The 25424-nt window shown below is 44.0% G+C and overlaps 1 protein-coding gene across 3 annotated transcripts in view; it reads left to right on the top strand.

Annotated features, from left to right (window-relative positions):
* The window catches only part of ARHGAP44 (Rho GTPase activating protein 44), a 180879-nt gene that overhangs the window by 134099 nt on the left and 21356 nt on the right, over positions 1 to 25424 (top strand). For all 3 annotated transcript variants that reach the window (XM_053672692.1, XM_053672690.1, XM_053672691.1), the window contains exons 9-16: positions 1316 to 1397; positions 1855 to 1982; positions 5418 to 5529; positions 5960 to 6041; positions 8613 to 8693; positions 11332 to 11445; positions 12115 to 12206; positions 13978 to 14158. In XM_053672692.1, coding sequence (XP_053528667.1) covers positions 1316 to 1397; positions 1855 to 1982; positions 5418 to 5529; positions 5960 to 6041; positions 8613 to 8693; positions 11332 to 11445; positions 12115 to 12206; positions 13978 to 14158 — 872 coding nt within the window. The remainder of the gene's footprint in view (positions 1 to 1315; positions 1398 to 1854; positions 1983 to 5417; positions 5530 to 5959; positions 6042 to 8612; positions 8694 to 11331; positions 11446 to 12114; positions 12207 to 13977; positions 14159 to 25424) is intronic.

The following is a 25424-nucleotide window of genomic DNA, read 5'->3' as shown; positions in this document are numbered from 1 at the left end:
CCTTAACCTCACCTATGAAGGTAATTGTGACATGTGAGGTGTGGCAGTGGTGCTCAGTCAGGGGTGATTTTGCTCCCTCTTTCACCAGACACTTGGCAGTGTCTGAAGACATTGTTTGGTTGCCATCTTTGGGCACGTGTTATTTGCATATAGTGGGTAGAGGTCGGGGTAGAGAAACAGGATGTGAGTTGAGAAAAATACAAATTAAAATAGGGAAGTGGTAGAAGGATAAGGAAGAAAGAAGCCAGAAGAAAAGGAGAAGAAATCCTGCAATGTTTATAGTGCTTTGATAAGTATGTAGAAAACCTATCCACTGTTAGCAATCTTCCAACACTTTCATCAGGGGACTAGAAATTCGGGGGAATTTCTTCTACCCTAAAAAAGGACTGATATGCATTCCTTCCAACTCAGAAAGTTTATTTTAAACTAGTGGTATATCTCTAAGTATATTTCATTGGCTTTATTTGTGAAGGTAATATTCAATTTTAGAGTTGTTAAAACTAATGAAATTGTTGGCATTCCAAACATTTTTCGGCTGCCTAATTGTCATTTGTTTATTTCTAATTTTTTTAATTATTTTTGTTTTACTTGAAGATGACAGTATCTACCCTCCATGCCAAGCATTGGAACAGTGATTCATCCCCTTTCCTCATCCATGGCCAATTTTTGAGGGTGGAGGAGGGGTTCGGAAAATGAATGAAGTAACCATTGTTCTCATTCAAGAGCAGGATTTCACCTGCTCTTGTTAGCATTTCAGCAGATTTTTTAGTAGTGGGATGGGCAAATAGAACATCTTGAAGGAATTTGTGCTTCCAGCTGTATTATTTTAACCAAACAATTTTACCTCCCAAGGTACTTGAAGTACTTGAAGAGAATTATAGATCAAGCCACAAGTTTTCTGACTGGCTATATCTTAAATCCACTTTGCAGAAAACAAGATGTGTTTTGTGTGTGTGTGTTTGTGTACACACAGACTAATAGCATTCAGCCCTCGTAGGCATACAGATTTATAAATGTGTTTTTCATATCTCCTTTCCTATCGATTCACTTCTCTTTGCTGCCTTTTGCTTTGAGGGATGCTTAGCAAGGTAGGACGACAGCAGAAGCACGCTCTCTAGGTCAGGCCCCAGCTGCGGGGCAGCCCCCATAACCCCTCGTGGCTCTCCTGCCTCCCAAGCCCCCATCTGTGACTCTGTTGCTGCAGAGACTGCAGAGGAAGCAGGGCATCCAGTCTGTGCAGAGCACCCCATGTGGCACAGCAGCCTGTGCCCCCAACCCTCGGCAAAGGCTAATGTTTGCTCTTGTGTTTTGTCAGCTAATAGAAGTGCAAGCTGAATACCACAGGAAGTCACTGACACTCTTGCAGGCGGTGCTGCCTCAGATAAAAGCACAACAAGGTAAGTGGAGACCCTCCTTGGTTGGGGAAAGTTGGAGACAGCCTGCCTGTCTCCCAGATGCCACCAATGCCCCTCGTTTTCACCCACCCTTATGTGTCCCCGGGGGTCACATTCAGATGAGCAGCTTGGACTTCACCAGTTGGTGCCTTGATTCAGCTGCAGTGAGTCAGAGCCCACTCAAACACACCATTCCCTAAGGGGATCAGTCAGGGGAGGTGTGTGTTTGTACAGATGTGTGTGCAAGTGTGTGTTACATGAAGCCCAGCAGCTCTGGACACAGCCAGTTAGCCTTTGCCCTACGCAGACCTCTTAGTCCTCCCAAAACCATGGGAGTGGAGACTCCACTGGGCCTCCATGTTTTTCATAGTCTTAGGATAATCTATATGACATGACATACTCCAGCATGAGTGACCTTCATAACCTTTTCATTGACTCCCTTCTTGCCCCACTTGATCAGAGGCCTGGGTAGAGAAGCCTTCCTTTGGGAAGCCCCTGGAGGAACACCTCACCATCAGCAGCCGGGAGATCGCCTTTCCCATCGAGGCGTGCGTGACCATGCTGTTGGAGTGCGGGATGCAGGAGGAGGTGGGTCTGGTGTGTACGTCATGATGCTGCTGGAGTGACTGATGCAGGAGGAGGTGGGTCTGGGCATAGCCAGGCCCTGCCCCAAGCTGGGCCCCGAGCATGCGCCCTCTTCCAGGAGGCACAGACCACAAGATCTTCACCCCTGTTACCATCCCCACTGTGGCCCCTACAAATCCAAACATGGTAAGATGTGATATAGCCCCTTCTCCTGCAGAACACAAATGGGTCCTGCTCTCTCCCATGAACCTTCACTTTAAGGGGAGACTGGTACTGCTGGCCATGACAAACTTAGATCCACATTCTGGCCATTCTTTCTTCATGTTTAAAATTATTTTGGTAATCAGCTGCTGCTTCCTCTTCCTGTTCCTCCTCCTCCTCCTTCTTCAAAGGTTCTCTGATTTTAAAATTAGAACTTTTAGAATACATGCACTGCTACGTTCATTGCAGCATTATTTACAATAGCCAAGATTTGGAAGCAGCCCAAGTGTCCACCAGTAGATGAGTGGATAAAATAGCTGTGGTACATTTGCACAATGGAGTACTACTCAGCCATAAAAAAGGAAATCTTACCCTTTGCAACAGTATGAATGGACCTAGAGGGCATTATGCTAAGTGAAATAAGCCCATCATGGAAAAGAAAGTACCACGTGATTGCACTCACGTGGAACCAAATGAACAAAACAGAAATAGATTCATAGATACAGAGAACAGACTAAAGAGCTCTCAGAGGGAATGAGGGTGGGGAGCTGGGTGGAAAAGGTGAGATGATTAAGCAAAAAAAAAAAAAGGCAAAACTTGGGTAACAGCATGGTGATTATCAGAGGGCAGGGGGTTGTGGAGGTGGAGCAAGGTAAAGAGGAATAAAAGGTAATGGAAGGAGAGACTTGATTGGGGTGGTGAACACAGTACAATATACAGGTGATGTCTTAATAGAATTGTACCCCTGAAATGTATATAATTTATTTACCAGTGTCACTTCAATAAATTCACAAAAATAAAAAATAGACCTTTTAACCTTTTGATCATAACTCTCTTATAGAGATCCTGAAAATAGATTGATAGTGACATTAGAAAATAGTTCTTAAGAGCCATATGTATAAAAGGTCTGTGAGAAATCATTGGCTGTTGTATTTATTACTGTGTAAATCTTTCCTGGGAGCTAGAACTTTCTTTGGTTTCTTTTACTGGCTGTTTTAAAATCTTCACTCCATCTTTTTTTGATCTGATCAGCAGATCAATACTTACTTGGGGCCTGCTATGCATTTATTACTGAACAAAGTATAAAAGAGTCAAATGGGGGCTTATGAGCTTGTTGGAGAAGATAAGCATCCCATGTATTAATTTGGATTAATTAATAAATCTGATTAATCCAGAATAGTCTTTAAGTCAGCCCCTGGTCACCTGGGGCAAACTGGGAAGACTTCAGAAGAGAAGAAAGCCAGTTTAGGTTCTCATGCACGTTGGCCGCATGCCCTGTGTCAGGTCTGCTCTGCATAGGGCCGTTCCAAAGGGGTGGCAATAGGTCTTTTTTTACCATATTTCGCTGCCAGGCATTTTCACATGTGCTATCAATCATAAGAGAGAAAGAAGTTTGCAATGCCTGGAGGATGCTTTCATAGACGAAGGTAAACTGGGCCTTTTCTTTCGTCTTCATTTTTTATGAATTATGGAAAAACTAAGACACTTAAGATAATCAGCCTCATCACCCAGCATATGGTCGGCCCTGTTTCATCTGCACCTCCATTTCCTGCCCCACCCCTGCTGTGGAGATTTTGAAGCCAGTCCTAGACATTAGATCATTGCATCTATGATATTTCAGCAAGTTTCTCTAGAAAATAAGGAATGTTTTTAAATAGAACTAGAACATTATCACATACAAGTAAAACAAATTGATCAGTATCTTAGAATTTCTAGTCAGTGTGAACTAGTTTTTGAAGAACAGGCATCAGATGGTGTGGCATCTCCCATCTTGTCTCCTGATTCTTCTGGCCCCTTCCGCCACCCTCTAGACCTTCACGCTCCCCCTTGCACTTTTCCCTACTTTGCATCTGCTCTTTTCCTTTAATAACAAATATACTCAGGTTTTCCATAGCCTACAAAGAGGTATTCTTTCAGCCCAACCACAGCCTCATGCTCCTTCCCTGACCAGCTGGGTTTTGGTTTTTGTGCCTAACGTCTTCAGGTAACAGCACTTCTGGTTGTGCACCCTTGGCACAGCTCACTCCTCTGTCTCTGGCACAGCCACTTCTGCTCCCACCACTGGGCTAAACCTGCCCTCTTGACCCTGGGGACCTCCAGGTTGCCCAGTCCCAGGCCTCAGCCTAGCCGCCTTCACCACTTGGCCACCTGCAACATTACTGCTGGAGCCACCCTTGAAACTAGCACCCACTGTGCTCCCTTGTGCCCCTTGCCCCTATTGGTGACATAGTCATGACCCATTCAGCACTGCCCAGTCCTGCCCTCTATTTCCTGGGTGTCACCATCCTCTTCTGGACCTTCGACTCAACCTCAGTGAGCATCCTGGGTCCTCACCCCTCCCCTGAGCCCCACTCCCAGGTTCGCTACCATTTCTTCAGCATTTCCATGGGGTTTTTCTCTAATGCCCCCAAACCTGGACTCACTGGCCATGTGAACAATCTCCTTCCGGTTTTTCTGTGTTTCTCACTGGAACTCTCTTCTCAGCAACACAGTCAGAACTCTGAAGCTCTTGTGTGACAGCTCCACTCCCTTTGGTGTTGTCTGTCACCAAAACCATTGCCCCTCCTTCATGGCTATGACATGTGTTCGTGAGGATCAAGCCCTCTCCTTCATGTGCACCATCACTTGCTCTCTTTGTTAGAGCAACTGTGCTTACACGCTAATCCAAACATGTTTTGGGAGCTTCCTCACATATATGCTAGAGAGCTTTGGACATCTCTTTGTCTGAGACACCTCTAAATTCTCCTCTGAAATGTATTCTAAATACCTGGCTGGTGTAGCTCAGTGGATTGAGCGCGGGCCTGCAAACCGAAGGATGGCGGTTTGATTCCCAGTCAGGGCACATGCCTGGGTTGCAGGCCAGTTCCCGGGAGGGGACCCACAAGAGGCACTATACATTGATATTTCTCTCCCTCTCTCCTTCCCTTCCCCTCTAAAGATAAATAAATAAAATCTTACAATGCATTTTAAATATATGAGAACAAGAAACCTGAGTGTCCAGGTTTCACTGTTTTTGCTCCTACTGAGACAGAACAGTGAGTCACCCCCAGGACATGATAGTGGGGAGGCCCAGTCCCAGCTCTGCCGGAGCATTTGGCAGACAAGCGGCTACACTGTTGCAAAGTGGGGGTGGGGAGGCACATCTGGGAGAATTTGGAAGAAAGGAATGGACAGGTCTTCTGACTTTGTTGGGTTTGAGTTACATGGCTGTCCACCGACCCTCTGTCCTTTTGGTAGGGACTCTTCCGAGTAGCCCCATCCGCCTCCAAGCTGAAGAAGCTAAAAGCTGCCCTGGACTGCTGTGTGGTAGATGTGCAAGAGTACTCTGCAGACCCCCATGCAATTGCAGGTGGGTGCCCCCAACCCTTAGCATGGTATCCCTTGTACCGTAGAGGCTCCCAGGGAAGGGGCGAGCATGGAAGATGTGTGGCCACATGTCAGACATTTGAGCCTGTGGCTTCCTGACAGGTGTTAGATGTGTCCACTCAGGGCCCAGTGTTGGTCCTGGTTGCTATGACCTCTTGGGGGAAGGTCTCCCCAGTGTGCCAATGGAAGATGAGATAAAGGTGACAAATAAGGCTAGAGGCCAGTGCGGTTGTCCGCCTAGGTCCTGTGGCCATGCCAGAGCCTCGGATCCACTCACATGGGAGCCGCCCTTTGATTTTGTTGTCTGGGTCAGGGAGCCCATCCTAGACATGGCCCACAGGGTGATGCTGGCTCAGGAAACCTGTCTTTGCCATGTCAAAGTGGCTCACGGCTGATATTGTATTCATGCCCAGGAGCTTTGAAATCTTACCTCCGAGAGTTGCCAGAACCTCTTATGACCTTTGAACTCTATGACGAGTGGATTCAGGCTTCCAAGTGAGTATATCACATTTTGGAGTGTCTTATGGGTTGGAGTTTATTTGGAAGTATGTATTAAAATTATGAAAGCATATAACCTTTGATCTAGCAGCTTCATTTCCTGGTATCTAGCAGGCAGAAACATGTGTCATGCTTACACATATGCCCAAAGAGGCATATACAAAAATGTAGACTGCGGCTTTACCTGGAATAGCAAAAGCTCTTTGCTATTCCAGGCAAAAGCAAATGGGAATGTGGGAGTGGCTACATAAGCTATGATATCTCTACACTGTGGCACACTCCGCAGCACAGCCACTTCTAGCCCTCTGTGTACATCAGTCTCCTGGGGAGCTTTTAAAAGATATCAATGCATGGACCTTTTTTCCAGAGATTCTGATTTAATCGGCCTGGACTCCTTGTTTCAAAACTCTCAAGGCTGTTAGGTTGATAACCATTGAACTCAAGGAAGCTGAATCTCACTGAAGAGCCATAGTAAGCCTAATGGGATTGCCCTTTGGGCAAACACGCAGTACCTAGCTGGCTCTGAATGGAAGGGGCATCCAGGAGCTGGAGGGGTAGCCAGGGGAGTGATCGCCAGGGGAGTGTGAGGTGGCCTGTAACAAAAAGGGAATGAGTAGGTGAGCCACATCAATTAGTGCTTCCATGCAGGAGTCGCAGAGCAGAGACTCAGGCTAGACCAAGGACACCCGGCAGAGGGTGTGGGAAGGACTGCAGCTCCAGTCAGTCAAAGGACAGGGTGGACAAGCCTTCACCTTTGCTTCGGCACCTGAACGTTTGCCCCAGGGCTGCTTCTGGTTATTTTGGCCCTACCTTAAATGTAACCTCAGAGAGACCTCCCTGACAAGCTGAGGTAAAACAGCCAGCAGTCATGATGGGTCCCATCCCCACTGTTCATTCTGACTGCCTGTCTCACAGCTGTGTCCGGGTAGCCGATCACACTTTGAGCTTTGAGAGTGCCCTCCTGGTTGACCATGGCTTCCCAACCCTCAGGACAGTGCCAGGACACAGGAAGTGCTCAGTGTGTGTTTGCTGGGTTGTACTGAATGCAAGGTCTTTGTAGCATCTTGCCCCTCCACCTTAGAAAGGATTGAGGAGCAGGACCTTGGATGGGGCTCTGTGCCACCAGGGACACCCCAGCTACTGGCAGACATGGGAGTGGAGACAACTGTGGGGGCTGCACAGGCCGACATTGATCGTGAGCAGGTGCTTTGTATGATTCTCCTTTAAATCACTCACATGGATGCTACAGGGCAAGTTCTCTTATTAATCCCCTTTATAATGAGGGCAGTGAGGTTCACAGAGATTAAATCATTGGCCCAAGTTCACAGCCAGGATAGAGCTGAGTCTCCTTGGCCTCCAGACAGAAAAGCCTCCTTGGCCAGACTTTGGTCAAATTTGGCTACTTGACAAATATGAACTGTGACCTTTCCATTCTAGTGGGAGTTTTGGTTTTCCCATCAATTTTCTAGCAGAAGTTTCCCTGGCAAATGCTTCCCACTCCCTCAGACTGAAGTGAGGGAAGAGGTTTTTCTCACGTGGTCAAGATCTGTAGGGGGACCTCTGGAGCCGGCATGTGGGTGGTGGCCACTACCCACCCAGGGCCCCTCCCTCAGCTGGGGCTTTCCTTTCTGGGGCTTTGGTCTTCCTCATCATGTCAGCTTTGATGTAGATGTTCATGAAAAATTATTTTAAAATGTAATCCTATGAGTAATTTTTTTTAATTCTCAGGGGGCTTATCAATAAAGAAATCCTTAAAACAAATATTTTGTAGAGTAGAGAATCCTTTGTTAATGGGAATTATCCATCTCTGAGTCATGTCTTGAAAGATCAGATTTCTGTCTATAAAATTTACTGACTGAGAGGGATTGACTGAATGGCCATTAAACAACAGTTGTTGAACTGGGCAGAAAGCTGCCACCATGGTGTGAGGGTGGGTGAACTACCGCTGTGCTCCTGGGGATGAAGATAAGCGGGATGTGTCCTCTGATGGGAACTGTCCCTTTTAGTTACTGAGTGTCTCAGTGACCTTGGTGATATAAAGCCAGACAAGGGGATGCCGTCCTGCTGCTTCAGGACCTCTCTGAGGGACATCCTCCCCCTCATTGGTAAACGTGGGTCTCCAACAGGAAATAGGAAATAATGATCCTGAAGCTTGAGGGCTCAGTGGCCTGGAACCAGGGAAATGCAAGGCTTCTTTCGGCCCCTGGAGCGTATGTGTGCCCTGCATGGTGCCACACATCCTGGTTTCTGTGCCAGAATCACCCTCCTGACAACACCATGGCCCTGCTCACTCCAGAGCACAGGTCTGTCCACCGGCCACCAACTACTACCCTGGGATGTGTGACACCGGCAGGGGAAGTTTTGTTAAAATAGCAGAGGACAAGGCACAAGGAGAACGTGGAGGGGAAGGTAAGAGTAATCAAACATTTGAATAATAATAGGTTGCTAGTATGGTCAGTCACGTGGTTGGCTCCTTATTCTCAAACATGACAATGATGATAAACATGATTGCTGATGAGGCTTCATTGAGTCATCCTCATCCAGTGGCTTTTCCTGTTCATTCCCCAGCATCCAGGAGCAAGACAAGAGGCTTCAGGCTCTGTGGAATGCTTGTGAAAAATTGCCCAAGGCCAATCACAACAACATCCGGTAAGTGAACACTGGAGGCACATGGGTCTGTTCTTCAAGCCCCGGACGCACATTTTCCTGGCTAAAGGTCATGGTCGCTAGCATTCACTGAATTTATGGTGTCCAAAGCGTTATTAATATGCATGGTCTCTTTGCAACTTCAAACCCTGTGAAATTGTTAATTACCATTTTGCAGATAAGCAAATAGAGTAGATGATGTTGGAGTTTACCTAACTAGACATTGGCTAATTCAGTTAAGGTTTGATTTGCAAAAAGCAAAGTTTAGTGCAAGTTATTTCAAGACATTTCAATGTCTTGAAATCCCCCATTGGGGATTTATTGCAAAGATAAGTATCCATGGACACCTGGGAGAAGCTAACCAAACCTGAAGCCGGATTTGGTGGGTTTGTCCTTGAGCTGGCCCACTGGGAGAATATTCTCTGGTGCTCCACCATCCACCAGCTATTTTAAACACATCTGTCTCTCACTTTTCTTGCCACCACACGAGATTTTCCTGCCTGCTCCTGTGCAGATCTCTCCTCTCCCTGGCATCTGCCCCATCACACCCTCTGCTTCCCCAGCACCGTGCCTTGCTGGCACTGCTCCTGGCCCCACACCTCTTCTCACTGTTTCTTTAGATATGGATTTTCAGCTTCAGCTGCTGCTACCATCTGCCTGATTCTTTCTGTTTTTCTGTAAAGAATCCCAAAAGGGTTGGTAAGGCAGATCCTCAAAAAATTAAACATAGAATTACCACTTGACCCAGCAATTCCACATCTGGCTTTGTAGCCACAAGATTAGAAGGCAAAGGCTTGATATTTGTACACCCACGTTTGTAGCAGCATTAATCACAGTAGCCAAGAGGAGCAAACAACCCAAGTATCCCTTAGTGGATAAGTTCATCAGAAAAATACACATGCGATGCAATATTCAGCCTGAAAAGGGAAGGAAATGGTGACACATGCTACAATGTGGATGTACCTTAGGACATTATGCTGAGTGAAAAAAGCCAGTCACTTCCATGAGGCACCTAGAATAGTCCTCCGAATAGAGACAGAAAGTAGAATGGTGGTTTCCAGGGGCTGGTTGGGGGAGGGAGCTGCTGTTGGGATGGGGTTGGAGATAGGAGGGTATCATTGAATGGGTAGAATTTTAGTTTGAGGTGTTGAAAAGTCCTGGAGATGGATAGCAGTGATAGTTGCTTAAAAGTGTGAAAGTACTTAATGACACTGAACTGTATACTTAAAAATGGTTAAAATGGCGATGTGTACATATTTGCCATAATTTTTTAAAGCACCCAAGAGCAAGAATCAGGTGAACATAGCACACATCTAGTATTGCTGACTATAGCCCAGGACACTGGGCAGCTGCAGCTCAACTGTTCTCAGTCGAGGTCCCACATTCTGGCCCAGTTGCATGTGGCCTCTTGAAGAGGGAGATGTGGTCAGGCGAGGCTGTGGGTGGAGTTAGCACAGACCCAGGCTGGGGACTCCAGGGTCAGACCCTAAGCCTGTGGACTTCCTGCTGGCTGACAGAAGGCTATTGCTGCCCTGTGTAGCTGAGAGTCCAGGAGAAAGTGTGTGCCCCAAGGGTGCTTGTCAGAGCCCAGCAGGTTTTTGGTGTGATTTGCCAGAGCTATTTTTGTGCTCATTTTGTGAATAGCTTCTGCACTGATTCTCTTTCATTTGTTTTAATAATGGCTTTCTTGAAATATAATGCACATACCATTGTGCCCTTTTAAAGTGTACGATTTTGTGTGGGGGTTTTGTATAATTGTAGAGTTATATAACTATCAGCACTAATTTTAAAATATTTTCATTGCCTCAAAAAGAAACCCTTTCCCTGTGTGCAGTCACTCCTCATTCTACCAGCCCAACCCTGGCAGCCACTCGGGCACATCCTGTCTCTGTCGCCATAGACTTCCCTGTGCTGGATATTTCATGGGAATGCAGTCATGCAACACGTGCTCTTCTGCTTCTCAGCATGATTTTTCAAGGTTTTCCCATGTGGTAGCATGTGTCAGAGCTTCATTCCTCCCTATGTCTGAATAATATTCCATTGTGTGGATGGGCCACATGTTATTTATGCATCCACCCCTGATGGACATCCAAGTGGTCTTCACTTTTTGACTGTCATGAGTAATGCTGCAAGTTTGTGGGGACCTACTTGTCTTGGGTATATCCCTAGAAGCGGAATTGCTGGGTCATATGCTAAGTCATTAGTTTTTCCTTCCTTGTATCTCTCCAGAAAGCCCCTCTGAGGGGGGCTCCAAAGGGACAAGGGGATACCCCTCCTAGCAGGTTAACCTCCTGGCCAATGACACCTAGATGCTTGCTTCTCGTTTCTGCACACAGGGAAGATGGCAGGTGACAGAGGTTTGAAATAAAGAAGGAACTTTAGGTCATTTTGTACTAAGTCCAAAAGAAGAATGGAGGATTTTTCTGGCCAGATGTTGACACTGAACGGGGTGGGAGCTGGGTTTGTCTGTTTTTGGAGCATTTCTGTGTCCTTACACATGATATGTTTTCATCACATTGCAGAATGTGCGAGTCTCATTGTCAGTAAGATATGCTACGTGAGAGAAATTTCTAGCCAGGCTGGGTGAATGTGGCTGCTGTTGAACTGTCAGTTAAAATCAGCCCTTCTAACTTCCTTTCAGATACTTGATCAAATTTTTATCCAAGTTGTCAGAATATCAAGATATAAACAAGATGACTCCCAGCAACATGGCAATTGTATTAGGACCCAACCTCCTATGGCCACAAGCGGAGGGGTGAGTACAGGGAGGCACGGACACATGGGTACCGTGGGACTACAGGGCAGGGAAGGGATGGCCAAGGCCCAGAGAGCCACCAGACTCATTTCTTTCTCAGGTCTTACTTATTTTGTGGCCTGCTTCCTTCTAAGACTCAGGAGGAGGCCCAGAATTCTGCAGATCTTTCCCCTGATTATCTCAGAGCTTCAGGTCTGCTGGGAGGGTCTTCTCTGAGCTAATCTAAGGCAGTGTCAGGATGGGAGGGTGGGGGCATGGTGGACCATGCTCGGCGAGCTCTTTCAGGCTGTCCTCACACGCCATGAAGAGCACACATTTCCAGTGTCATGATCCAGAGGGAGAGAGGGCTGTCTCGAAAGAGAGAACAGTCGGAAAGAGGATGAGATTGGCCATGTGAACAATCATAGCTCCCGTAGAAATGTGCCTTGTACCTGCCGATTTGTGGAACTTCCTCATTTCCTGACTCGTATCCTTGCACATCTCCTGTAGGGAGGACTTCTGTGGTTGCCTTCATTCTGTAGATGGGGACAAGGGGTTCAGAAAGGTACAAGAGAAAGCCTGCTCTCAAAACTAGGTCTGTAGGCTTCCAGGCCAGAGCCCCTTCCCGAGCTGTGGTGCTGGTGCCTCGGCCTTGACTCAATGCTGCACTCCTCTGCTCTGGACCTGCAGGAACATCACAGAAATGATGACCACTGTTTCCCTGCAGATCGTTGGGATCATTGAGCCCATCATCCAGCACGCAGACTGGTTCTTCCCTGGCGGTACGTGTGGCATCTGTTGTGGGAGCGAGGGTGGCTGGGGAGGGTGGCTGGGAGTGTCATTGTGAGTTCTGCACCTCTGAAACCTAGTCCCATTGCCAAAAGATATTTGTCTTGTTTTTTTTGTTTCTTTAGAATTAATATTTTATTTTTAAAAACATTTTTATTTACTTATTTTAGAGAGGGAAAGAGAGCGAGAGAAACATGGATGTAAGAGAGAAACATCAATTGGCTGCCTTCCTAACATGCCACGGCTGGGGACCAAACCCACAACCCAAGCTTGTTCCCTGACTGGGAATTGAACTGGCAACCTTTTCGGTTTGCAGGACAACACGCAACCAATTGAGCAACACCAGCCAGGGCACCCTGTTTGTTTTTAATCCCCCTACACACACACACACACACACACTCACACTCAGGTATGAGCAGGGTCATGGCAGTTTCCTTCTCTCTGGTCTGAGGACGTCCGCAGCCTACACCTGCTAGCCACATCCATGGATTTGACGGGTCTAACAGCCACACCATAGTTTCGTTAAATCTGTGCACCTTGAAATGCTGGTACAGGAAGGAAAGAAACATCCTCTGCTTCCTAGCTGCAGAGGGGGGCTAGATCAGCCATGAAGGGGGCTTCTGTCCAGGGCTGTAGATCACCTGGGCACTGTCCTTTGTCATTCTCACCTGTGTCCTCTGAGCTTCTCAGCATGTAAAGGTGGAGTTCACAGATGATGAGAACTTTTTATGTACTTGGTTTGAAATTAGACTTTAGAGGCAGCTACCTCAGATGGATGTTCATAAATGTTCTCTGAGCCATGGGAACACCATTGCACAAGCATATGTGGTGCTTCAGTGGTGCTGGTTTTGAAGAGACAGCAGTTGTTACAACCAAATTCTGTGTTCCCTTCTAAAAAAAGGGTATCCTACTTTATGTTTAGTAAACATTAAGGGCATTTACTGTTCATGTTTCTGTGCTCTGCGTATCAGAGGTAATCAATAATGCTGCTCTAATACATTAGGAGTTGATTGCCTTTATTTCATGTCATGTGTTATGACTGTGAAAGCTCCTAACTTCTGATCTCATGAGAGTTCTAATAAAAGACATAAGGTCAAGTGAAGGTAAGAAATCAGGATAAAGAAATGAAGAAGAAAGGTGTTGAAGGTATAATTAATTCTGCATGCTTTGTGGACCAGCTAGCTCATTGTCATTGCAGATTAACAGATTATTAGTAGGAAAGGAAGGGATGAGTATTTCCACAGATCCATCCAATAGCCAATAGCCTTTGTGGCCTGAGTGAAGTCTCCAGGTCTAACGCTTTTCAGTGGTCCAAGAAGACATTATCTACAATTAATAACACTGCCTCTTGTTTGCTTGTCTCGACCCATCCCATTGGCTAGCCCTTCTCCAACAGCATTAGCAGTGGCTCTTTCACCTAATCTGATTAAGATTCTCTGGTATTTCCCTCTTAACCATGAGGTTGAAGATAGCTGATTTTGTCTTTTTTCAGGAAATACTGCCCTGTATCCATTTAATTAAGTTTGTTTTTTAATCACAAATGAAAATTGCTTTATTACATGTCCATCATATTAATCATATTACTATCATGATAAGTTATATTAAGATGAATTATTATCAGCAGATGACCAACCATTGAACCAGGGAACACAATTTTCTGGGTGTGGAGTACAAAGAATAGGCCAGTTCTGCTCATCTCTGCTCTGCCCGGGAAGGGCGTGACAGCCAAACAGAGCATGTACACCTGTTATTTCTTCCCGACAGAGATAGAGTTCAACATCACAGGGAACTATGGGAGTCCAGTGCACGTGAACCACAACGCCAACTACAGCTCAATGCCCTCCCCGGACATGGACCCCGCCGACCGGCGCCAGCCTGAGCAGGCCCGCAGGCCCCTCAGCGTTGCCACAGATAACATGATGCTGGAGTTTTACAAAAAGGATGGGTATGAGCTGGCGTCCCTTTCTCAGCATTGGGGATTGGAGAAGGGAGGGGCTGAGGTGTAACAAAACACCAGATGGACAGGAAGGCTGCCCCAAGCAGCAGCAGTTAGGGGACTTGCAGCAGTTGATCTGTTCCTTAGTCCTGTGCTCCTGTGCTCTTGTCTGTGCTCCTGGGGGCAGTCTCTCGGCCTGCGTCCCTGGAGGTGGGCCAGAGGGACATGCAGCCTTTTGAGCTGACCATTGTCATCAGAAACTGATTAGTTCTCCCGACAAAAAAGAAAAGTTGGTCCACAGGGGGATTAATATATATATAAATATAATATATATGTGTGTGTGTGAATGTGTGTATAAACACTTTATTTTGACTCAAAATTTATAAATGCCAAATCTTTAATGGTTTTATTATTGTGATAGGTCTGCTCATTTGCGTTTTTTTGGCAACATTATACAGCACCTGTCACATATAGATTAACAGATTCCATTTCATTCTCTTTAAAACAAAGAGAAAACCTAAAGCTTAAAGCCACCTGAGTGTAAACTCCTTGTAATTTGTGGGATTTTGTTTCCTCGTCTTTTGTGATTAACACCTGCACCGGCTCTAATGCAGCTGTCACAAGATTCCTGAAAGCACTCAACTGAACTCACATGGGAATGACTCTCTCCCACTCCTGTTAAGTCAATTTACAGCTTTTGTAATTGCATACCATGATCCCATAGTAAGTAAAATGATTGTATACAGGTTTTATAACAAGCACAGCCGATTCATGGTAAACATCAGCTATGGCAACTGAACTGAGTGGATATTTGATGGGCAGCAAGCTGAAGGTGTCAGCCAGCGTGTCTTCCAGAAGAAATTCATGCATCGCTTGGTCAGGCAAGTCGGTTGAGTAAATTTTAGTTAGGAATTAAAAGTGACCACTTGAAATAAAATTTAACAACTGCTGCTTTAAAACAGACAGGAGCATAAGGCACCTAATGGGAATATCAGAAATTCCTTCAGCAGAAAGTATAGCAGCAGTGACCTTCAGCTTCCCACTCAGACTGCTAGATGACCAGAAAGCTCTGTTTGTTTGACACACATGTGGCCTACAGGATTCAGAGGGAAGGTCAAAAACCCAGGACTCTTCCTTTTCTGAATGCGAGTTGGCACTGGGGACCTACACTGTGTTCTGTGATAATGGAGGAAGGTTCAGCAAGGGCAGTATCCCTGCTTGTTACTGGACCACCAGACACTTGACCTGTGAGGCTGGTCATAGTTGTTTATCTGCTCCATGCTGCTGTTTGTTGTTCTTGTAGCTAGTGGGGAAAGAAAGCATGGAAATTCTTTGAAACTGAAGGGAGCAGAGGGAAAATTTCTTAAATCTATAAAAAGAAGAGTACACTTAGGGTCTGATCTTTGCACCATTAGGAGCAAGTCAAAGACACAGATAGAGAGAGACAGAAAGTGCTAGCAAGTGCATTGGAATTATTTATAAAACTCAGTTAAAGCAACTCCGTTCTGTGAGCTGTCTCTAGAGGAGGGACATCCTGGGAGTCAGCTTCAGTCCTGGCTGGGCGACAGAGCGCTCAGCAGGGCCCATTATTTCTGCATCGGAGGTATGCTCATGTGTCCTCCCCAGACCTTATCTGACCCCAGCACCCTCCAAAAGCAATCCGGATGACCTCCAAGAGAGCTGCACTGTGGACTCATGGGGCATTTGGAGTCCGCTGGCCCCAGAGCACGCAGGCAGCTGGCGAAGTTCGAATGGTGGTATTTTAGGCAGGTGCCTCATCTCTGAGAAAGGTCTCTCACTCAAAGACTATGTAAATGATATACTGTTCTGCACGATGTTCTGATTGAAAGCGAAAGGTGCCACCATACACTTTAAGGGGGTAGAAAATGAACTACATAAATTACTGTTGTACATGAAATGAAGATATTTTATGTATTTTAAAACTTGTCTTAAACTCTCAATTACTTGGAGAGTGTACTGGCAGCTTAGGGTAAGCCTCACTGAGTTGTCTGGGGTACCAGTACATACATTTTAGGGTACAGTGACCTTGCAGATGATCAGTTTCTAACCAGCTTTAAGGGAATACAAACCTAAAGTTTTGGGTAAGCGTTTTGGGCAAGAGAAAAGGAATTTGCATCAGTTGAGTCCCTGTGTTATTTTAGCAATATTAGGGGAATTCTTCACATTAGTCCCCATTTCTGAGCTTTTAAAATCTTGGAGACACATTTCAAAGTCTTCAAGCTACCTCTTACCCCTTGAAACACTTGACAAAGTTAGCTTTCTTGAGGTTTTTGATCAGGTTTAAAAAAAGAATATATTTCATTATATTTCAATAAAGCTGTTACTTCAAAAAAAATTTGGCCCTGGCTGGTGTGGCTCAGTGGATTGAATGCTGGCCTGTGAACCCAAAGATCACTGGTTCAATTCCCAGTCAGGGCACATGCCTGGGTTGCGGGCCAAATCAATGTATCTTTCATTGATATTTCTCTCCTTCTCTTTCTCCTTCCCATCCCCTCTCTCTAGAAGTAGGTAAATAAAATCCTAGGGGGAAAAAAGACAATTTGGGGGAATAAAAATAGCTAACATTTTCCTAGACTGATAGCTATTATGTCCATGACACGATTGAAGTTAGTTTCTCCCCAATCCCAGCTCCTGGGGCTTTCTGATTTTTAATGACAGGAAACTGAATTTCTGTAGCAAGTCCTAAGATCAGATTAATTAGCTCACCTATACATTTTTCATGATTGCAGGAGGCAGAATAATACCCCTTCAAAGATACCAGACCTTGGAACCTGTAAATATTGCCTGATTTGGGAAAAGGGTCTTTGCAGATGTGATTAACATAAGGATCTTGAAATACAGAGATAATGTGGGATTGTTAGGGAGGGCCCTGAATGCAATCACAGCAATCATAAGAGGGCAGCAGAGATCTCTCACACACGTGTGCACACACACACACACACACACACACAGAAGGAGATGTGCAGATGGAACAGAGAGAGATTTGACGGTGTGGCCACAAGCTAAGCAATGCTGACAGCTACCAAAGCTGGAAGGGGCAAGGAAAGGATTCGCTTCCCTGGAGTCTCTGGAGGGAGCACAGCCCTGCTGACACCTTGACTTTGGCCCCATAATACTGATTTTGGACTTTGGCTTCTAGAACTGGGGGAGAATACATTTCTTTCTTTTTTTATTTAATTATTGTTCAAGTACAGTTTTCTGTCCTTTACTCCCATCCCAGCCCACGCCCCCCTGCGCTCCCCACCTCCCTCCCATTCCCACCCCCATTAGTTGTTGTCCATGTGTCCTTTATACTAGTTCCTGTAAATCCTTCCCTTTTTTCCCCCTGAAATTCCCTCCCCTCTCCCCTCTGGTCACTGTACCCCTGTTCTCTATTTCAGTGACTTTGTTTCTATTTTGCTTGCTCGTTTGTTTTCTTGTTTAGCTTCCTGTTAAAGGTGAGATCATATAGTATTTGTCTTTCAACACCTGGCTTATTTCACTGAGCATAATGCTTTCTAGTTCCATCCATGCTGTTGCAAAGGGTAGGAGCTCCTTCTTTCTCTCTGCTGCATAGAATTCCATTGTGTATATGTACCATAATTTTTTGATCCATTCATTTACTGATGGGTACCTAGGTTGCTTCTAGCTCTTGGCTATTGTAAATTCTGCTACTATGAACATTAGGGTGCATAGGTTCTTTTGGATCGGCGTTTTGGGGTTCTTAGGATATAATCCTAGCAGTGGAATTGCTGGGTCAAAGGGCAGGTCGATTTTTACTTTTCTGAGAAAATTCCATACTGTTTTCCATAATGGTTGTACCAGTCTGCAATCCCACCAACAGTGAACTAAGGACCCCCTTTCCCCACACCCTCTGCAACACTTGTTAGTTGCTTTGTTTATGATAGCCATTCTGGCTGGTGTAAAGTGGTATCTCATTGTCATTGTGGTTTTAATTTGCATCTCTCTGATAGCTTAGCGATACTGAGCATCTCTTCATGTGTCTCTGGATGTTCTGTATGTCCTCCTTGGAGAAGTGTCTGTTCAAGTCCTTTTCCCATTTTTTAATTGAGTTATTTGTCTTCTTAGAGTGGAGTCATGTAAGTTCTTTGTATATTTTGGAGATTAAACCTTTGTCTGAGGTATCATTGGCAAATATGTTTTTCCATACAGTTGGTTGTCTTTTTATTTTAATGCTGTTTTCTTTAGCCATGTAGAAGCTTTTAATTTTGATGAGATCCCATTTGTTTATTCTTTCCTTTATATTCCTTGCTCTAGGGGACATATCAGTAAAAATGTTGCTGCGTGAAATATCTGAGATTTTCCTGCCAGTGTTCTTCTCTAGGACTTTAATGGTATTGTGGCTTATATTTAAGTCTTTCATCCATCTTGAATTTATTGTGGTGTATGGTGTAAGTCAGTGTGCTCACGTTTCATTTTTTTCGCACGTAGCTGTCCAGTTCTCCCAGCACCATTTGTTGAAGAGGCTATTTTTACTCCATTTTATGTTACTGCCCCCTTTGTTGAATATTAATTGATTGTAGAGATTTGTGTTTATTTCTGGGCTCTCTGTTCTGTTCCATTGGTCTATGTGCCTGTTTTTATGCCAGTACCAAGCTGTTTTGATTACAGTGGCCTTGTAATACAGTTTGATATCAGGTATTGTGATCCCTCCTACTTTGTTCTTCTTTCTCAAAATTGCAGCTGCTATTCGGGGTTGATTATGGTTCCATATAAATTTTTGAAGTATTTGTTCTATGTCTGTGAAATATGCCATTGGTACTTTAATAGGTATTGCACTGAATCTGTAAATTGCTTTGGGTAATATGGACATCGTGATGATATTAATTCTTCCAATCCATGAACGCAGTATATGTTTCCATTTGTTTGTGTCTTCCTTGATTTCTTTCTTCAGTGTTGTGTAGTTTTCTCCGGTTTGCTCTATAATCTCCAAAATATACAAAGGAGGTCTTTCACCTCCTTGGTTAGGTTTATTCCCAGATATTTTATTTTTATTTTTGCTATATCAAATGGGATTTTTTTCTTGATTTCTGCTTCTGCTGATTTATTGTTAGTATATAAAAATGCCTTTGATTTCTGGATATTGACTTCGTAACCTGCTGTTTTACCAAATTCATTTATCAGTTCGAGCAGTTTTTGAGTAGAGTCTATAGGATTTTCCATGTACACTATCATGTCATCTGCAAATAATGACGGTTTCATTTCCTTCTTTCCAATTTGGATGCCTTTTATTTCCTTTTTTTGTCTGATCGCTGTGGCTAAAACTTCCAATACTATATTGAATAGAAGTTGTGAAAGTGGACAACTCTGTCTTGTTCCTGATCTTAGTGGAAAAGATTTTAGTTTTTGCCCATTGAGTATGATGTTGGCTATAGGTCTCTCATATATGGTCTTTATTATATTGAGGAATGCTCCCTGTATTCCTACTTTGCTGAGTGTTTTTATCATAAATGGGTGTTGTACCTTATCAAAAGCTTTTTCCGCATCATGTGGTTTTTGTCTTTGCTTTTGTTTATGTGATGTATTACATTTACTGATTTGTGAATGTTTTACCATCCTTGCATCCCTGGGATGAATCCCACTTGGTCATGGTGTATGATCTTTTTAATATATTGCTGGACGGGATTTGCCAATATTTTGTAGAGGATTTTAGTGTCTGTGTTCATCAGCAATATTGGCCTGAAATTTCCTTTCTTTGTTGTGTCTCTATCTGGTTTTGGAATTAGGATGATGCTGGCTTCATAAAAGGAGTTTGGGAGTTTTTCATCCTTTTGGATTTTTTGAGATAGTCTATGAAGAATAGGGGTTAGCTCTTCCTTAAATGCTTTGTAGAATTCTCCTGTGAAATCATCTGGTCCAGGGCTTTTGTGTGATGGGAGTTTTTTTTTTTATTACTGCTTCAATTTCATCTTCTGTTATTGGTCTGTTCAGGTTTTCTGCTTCTTCTTCACTGGGTTTTGGAAGATTATATTTTTCTAGAAATGTGTCCATTTCCTCTAGGTTTTCGAATTTCTTGGCATACATTTCTTCATAGTAATTTCTTACAATCCCTTCTATTTCTGTGGTATCAGTTGTAATCTCTCCTCTTTCATTTCTGATTGTGTTTATTTGTGTCCTCTCTCTTCGTTTTTGACAAACCTACTTAAAGGCTTGTCTATTTTTTTAGATAAGCAAACCTACTAAAGGCTTGTTTATCTTTTCAGAAAACCAGCTCCTGGATTCACTGATCCTAAGAATTGTTCTTTTGCTCTCTATGTCATTTAATTCTTCTCTGATCTTGGTTATTTCCTTCCTTCTACATTCTCTGGGCTGTCTTTGTTGCTGTTCTTTGAGTTCTTGCAGGCGTAGGGTTAGTTTGTTTGTTTGAAATATTTCTGTCTTATTTAGGTAAGCCTGTATTGCTATGAACTTCCCTCTCAGGACTGCCTTCACTGTGTCCCATAAGTTGTGGGTTGTTGTGAGTTCATTTTCAGTTGTTTCCAGAAACATTTTGATTACTTCCCTGATTTCATTCTTGACCCATTCATTGTTTAAAAGCATGCTATTCAGTCTCCATGATTTTGAGTGTTTGGTGTTTTTGTTTGGGGGGGGTTGGTTTCCAGTTTCAGTCCCTTGTGGTTGGAGAAAATGCTTGGTATGATTTTAATTTTCTTGAATTTGTTGAGGCTCGTTTTGTGTCCTATCAATGTGGTCTAACTTTGAAAATATTCCATGTGTTTTTGAAAAGAATGTGTTTTTAGCTTCTTTGGGATGAAGGGCTCTATATATATCAGTTCAGCCCATTTCATCTTGGGTATTGTTTAATGCCACAATATCTTTGTTGATATTTTGTTTGGAAGATCAATCCATTTTTGACAGTAGGGTATTAAAATCCCCTACTATAATTGTGCTGCAGTCAATATCTTTCATGAAATTCTCTAAGATTTTCTTTATATATTTGGGTGCTCCTCTGTTGGGTGCATATATATTTATGATGTTAATGTCTTCTTGGTGGGTTCTTCCCTTGAGTGTTATGAAGTGACCTTCTGGGTCTTTCTTTATAGCCCTTTTTTGAAGTCTGTTTTGTCTAACATGAGTATTGCTACCCCGGCTTTTTTTCTTGTCTGCTTGCTTGTAAAATTTATTTCCAGCCCTTCACTTTTAGTCTGTGTATATCTTTTGTCCTCAGGTGGGTCTCTTGTAGGCAGCGTATGTGTGGGTCATGCTTTCTTATCCATTCAGCTATTCTATGTCATTTGATTGGAGCATTTAATCCATTTACATTTAAGGTTATTATTGATAGGTACTTATTCATTGCCATTTTTGTACCTATGTTCCTCCCTGCCTCTCTCTTTTCCTTCCTTTCCTTAAAGCAGTCCTTTTAGTATTTCTTGTAGGACTGGTTTAGTGGAGGCATATTCTTTTAGACTTCTTCTATGTTGGAAGCTCTTTATTTAGCCTTCTATTTTGATTGAGAGCCTTTCTGGGTAAAGTAGCCTTGGTTGTAGGCCTCTGGTTCTCATTACTTGAAATATTTCTTGCCATTCTCTTCTTGCTGGATGTGTTTCCATTGAGAAGTCAGTAGCTAACCTTATTGGGGCTCCCTTGTATGTTACTTCCTTTTTCTCCCTTGCTGCCTTTAAGATTCTCTCATTGTCTTGGAATTTTGCCATTTTAATGATGATGTGTCTTGAAGTGGGCCTCTTTGGATTCCTCTTGATTGGGACTCTCTGTGATTCCTGGATTTGTGTGACTTTTTTCTCTCATTAAATTAGGGAAGTTTTCTCTCATTATTGTGTCAAATAGGATTTCTATCCCTTCTTCTCCTTCTGTCTTCCCTATTATTTGGATATTATTACATTTCATATTGTTTTGCATTTCTCTTAATCCCTTTTCATTTTTTCTGAGCTTCTTTTCCTTTTCTTGCTCTTTCTGGGAGTTTTTTTCTACCTTTTTCTCCAACTCACTGATCCGATCCTCTGCTTCATCAATTTTTCTTTTGATTCCTTCTACTGTGTTCTTAAATTCAGAAATTGTATTCTTCATTTCCTCTTGTCCCTTGCTGATAGCTTCTATTTCCTTTTTCATGTTGATATAGTTTGTGGTGAGTTCATTGTAGTTCCCCTGTAGTTTCTAGTAGCTCATTGTGAGCTCTTTGAACTTCCTGATAACCAGTGCTTTGAATTCAATATCTGATAGCATACTTGCCTCTATTTTATCTAGCATTCTTTCTAAGGTTTTCTCCTTTCCTTTCATTGGGAGATTGTTTCTTTGTCTTCCCATTGTTTGTGAGACTCTTCTTGTTAGCTTCAGCTTCTTTTTTTATATAAATGGATTTTTTAAAAATTTTATTTATTTACCTTTAGAGGGGAAGGGAAGGAGAGAGGGAGAGAAACATCAATGTATGGTTGCCTTTCGTGCGTCCCCTGCTGGGAATTGGCCTGCAGGGAACTGGCCTGCAACCCAGACATGTGCCCTGACTGGGAATCAAACCGCGATTGTCTGGTTCGCAGGCCCGCGCTCAATCCACTGAGCTACACCAGCTAGGGCAGCTTTAGATTCTTAAATTGATCTGTTCTGACTCCCTAGGTTTATGGTGTGAAATTCTGTGTTGGAATGCCTGTGAAATTCAGTGGTGCAGTCTCCTTCGGTTATCCTGGTATTCAGTGCTTCCACCTACTCCTTTTTTGTGTGTGTGTGATCAGTTGGAGGGGGAGGCAAAATAGTTCATGACATCCAGAGAGTATTTTATGATATTTACAGTCAGAGCCAGTAGAGAAGAGGTAGAAGATTTAGGCTATATATAGAGTTAACCATAATCTTCAACCCAACTTGCCACTTTTAAGAGAGGATGGACACAAGATAAGTCTCTTGTTTGAGAGTGAAGGTTAGTGAGTTGGATCTAGAAAGCAGTGAGGTTGCAGTCGGTCAGATTCTGGGGTAAGGTGAGAGTACAGGATAGTAAATAGGTGTAGTGTATGAGCAAATAGTTAATTTCTCCAGTAATAGAATTCAGGAAACTGTGAAGTGGACTAAGATCTGGGAGATGTGTCGTAAAATATTTACATTTGTATAGAACAGCTATTATTTACAATAATATTAGAGCAACAATCATATGGCAGACTCTATGTGTTCTGTCTGAATAGGGGGTATGGAACTTTGGGTAGTATGCTAAAGGAACACAAGTGACATGAGAAATAGAAAATTGGCAATACACTGTGTAAGAGAGAACATGGGAAACCTGTCAAATGATACAATATAACCAGCCAAGGCAAAGAAGCCTATTCAGAAAGAGGAGGAATACAAAGATACTATTAAAATATAAAAGAAATGAGAATATTTTAAAAGTAATAATACAAATATGCAGCAACTTGTGGCTTCTCTGCTATAGCAAAGTGAAATTTGTCTCTCTGAGTCTACTGTTGGGAAGCCTCTTCTTTGGGCCCAGCTCTGGTCTTTTCACAGATCCAAGTTGTTTGTGTCACTTGTGGGTAAAAGAAAAAAAAGGCAGGAGAAGGGAGGAAAAAGCAATAAGTTTGGAAAGAAAGTTAGAAGGAATAAAGCAGAAAAGAGGAAAAAAGTATTGAAAGATAAAACAATAATAAAATTAAAAATATAAAAGATTACTCAAAGAAAAATTCTTGTTGGTTTCAAACTGGCCAAACCCGTTTTTCTGGCTGTGGCAGGCTGAGGGGCAATTAGTGTGGTCTTTCTGGGAGCCCTCTCCCAAGAGCCAAACCAGCGCCTCTCCCCAGCTCCCTATGAAGGGGATCTAGGACTTCCTCACAATGCTGTTTTCCCAGGGGTTACCACCATGGGCTGGGTTTCAGGGAGCACTCGCGTGCGCCAGCCAGGCTGCCTGGTTCCCGCAGGTTCTGGCGCAGACCCATCCCAATTATGTGGGGGAACTCCAGGCCCTCCGCCCAACCTCAGGTTCGCCACCAGGCTCGGTGGGGAGCAGACCAGGTGGCTGTCGTAGAAGGAACCTTCAGTTTACATTACATAAACTTTCTCCTTTAGAAAGCCTGTCTCTCAGAACAGCCAATTCCCCCAGCCAGACCAGTGACTACCAGAGTCAGAGCCCCACGCTGTGCCTTTCAGTTCTTTGGGGCTGGTGACCACAGAGTCTGCAGTTCATTTCGGCCCTTTGTCCTCAGCACCCTCTCTATGAACTCTAGCAAAGAAGTCTCTCCCGGTGCCCAACCTTGCTTCGCTGGGGAGGGAGGGAGGTGATAACCCAGCTTTCTCCGAAGGACCCTTCAGTGGGCCTGGGGCTCCCAAAGAGTCTGAGGGAGATGCACCAGGAGCCGGTCCTGAGCACTGGGCACCCACAGAAATGCTGCTTGCCGGGCACTGAGCCCCTGGCTCTGCATCGGCTGAAGTCCCTGCTGCTCCTGTCTTTGCTCCGGTCCCTGAGACTCCACTGTACCACTGCCATCTACCTACCGTCTGGATCTTCTATGACCATCACGATTTCTGATCCCTTATTTTCATATTTTCTGGGGAACTGCTGGCTGCCTGCCTGCGCTGCTCCTCCACAGATCAGCCAGGATCCTCTCCCATGTGTACAAGGAAATGGAATCTGCTCCGTCCTACTCTGTCGCCATCTTGCCTCCCTCTGAGAATACATTTCTGTTGTTTACCAACTCTGTGGTACTTGTGACAGCAGCCAAAAGAAACCAGTCCACGTATCTCCACAGCTGCATGCCAACAAACAGGTCCATGGTCAAGATGGCAGCAGGGATTTAATTCTTCTCCCATTGAGTTGATACCTTTTTTAAAATTTTAATATATTTTATTGATTATGCCATTACAGTTGTCCCATTTTCCCCCTTTCACTCCCCTCCACCCTGCACACCCCCTCCCCCACCATTACCCCCTTTAATTCATGCCCACGTGTCTCAAGTTCCTTAGATTCTATGTTTCCCATGCTATTCTTGCCCTCCCCCCTATCTATTTTCTACCTACCATCTATGCTACTTATTCTCTATACCTTCTCCCCCTTTCTCTTCCTCCCACTTCCCTGTTGTTAACCCTCCATGTGATCTTCATTTCTATGTTTCTGCTCCTCATCTAGCTGTCCTCGTAGTTTGCTTTTGTTTTAGGTGTGGTTGTTAATAACTGTGACTTTGCTGTCCTTTCACTGTTCATCTTTTTTATCTTTTTTTTTTAGATAAGTCCCTTTAACATTTCATATAATAAGGGCTTGGTGATGATGAACTCCATGATTTGATCTTATCTGAGAAGCACTTTATTTGCCCTTCCATTCTAAATG

Source organism: Artibeus jamaicensis, unplaced genomic scaffold (genome assembly GCF_021234435.1).
Source record: "Artibeus jamaicensis isolate MK-2021 breed Jamaican fruit bat unplaced genomic scaffold, CSHL_Jam_final contig_781, whole genome shotgun sequence".
Taxonomy (NCBI): domain Eukaryota; kingdom Metazoa; phylum Chordata; class Mammalia; order Chiroptera; family Phyllostomidae; genus Artibeus; species Artibeus jamaicensis.
Note: the sequence above shows the minus strand (reverse complement) of the source record. Positions and strands in the feature narration are given on the sequence as shown.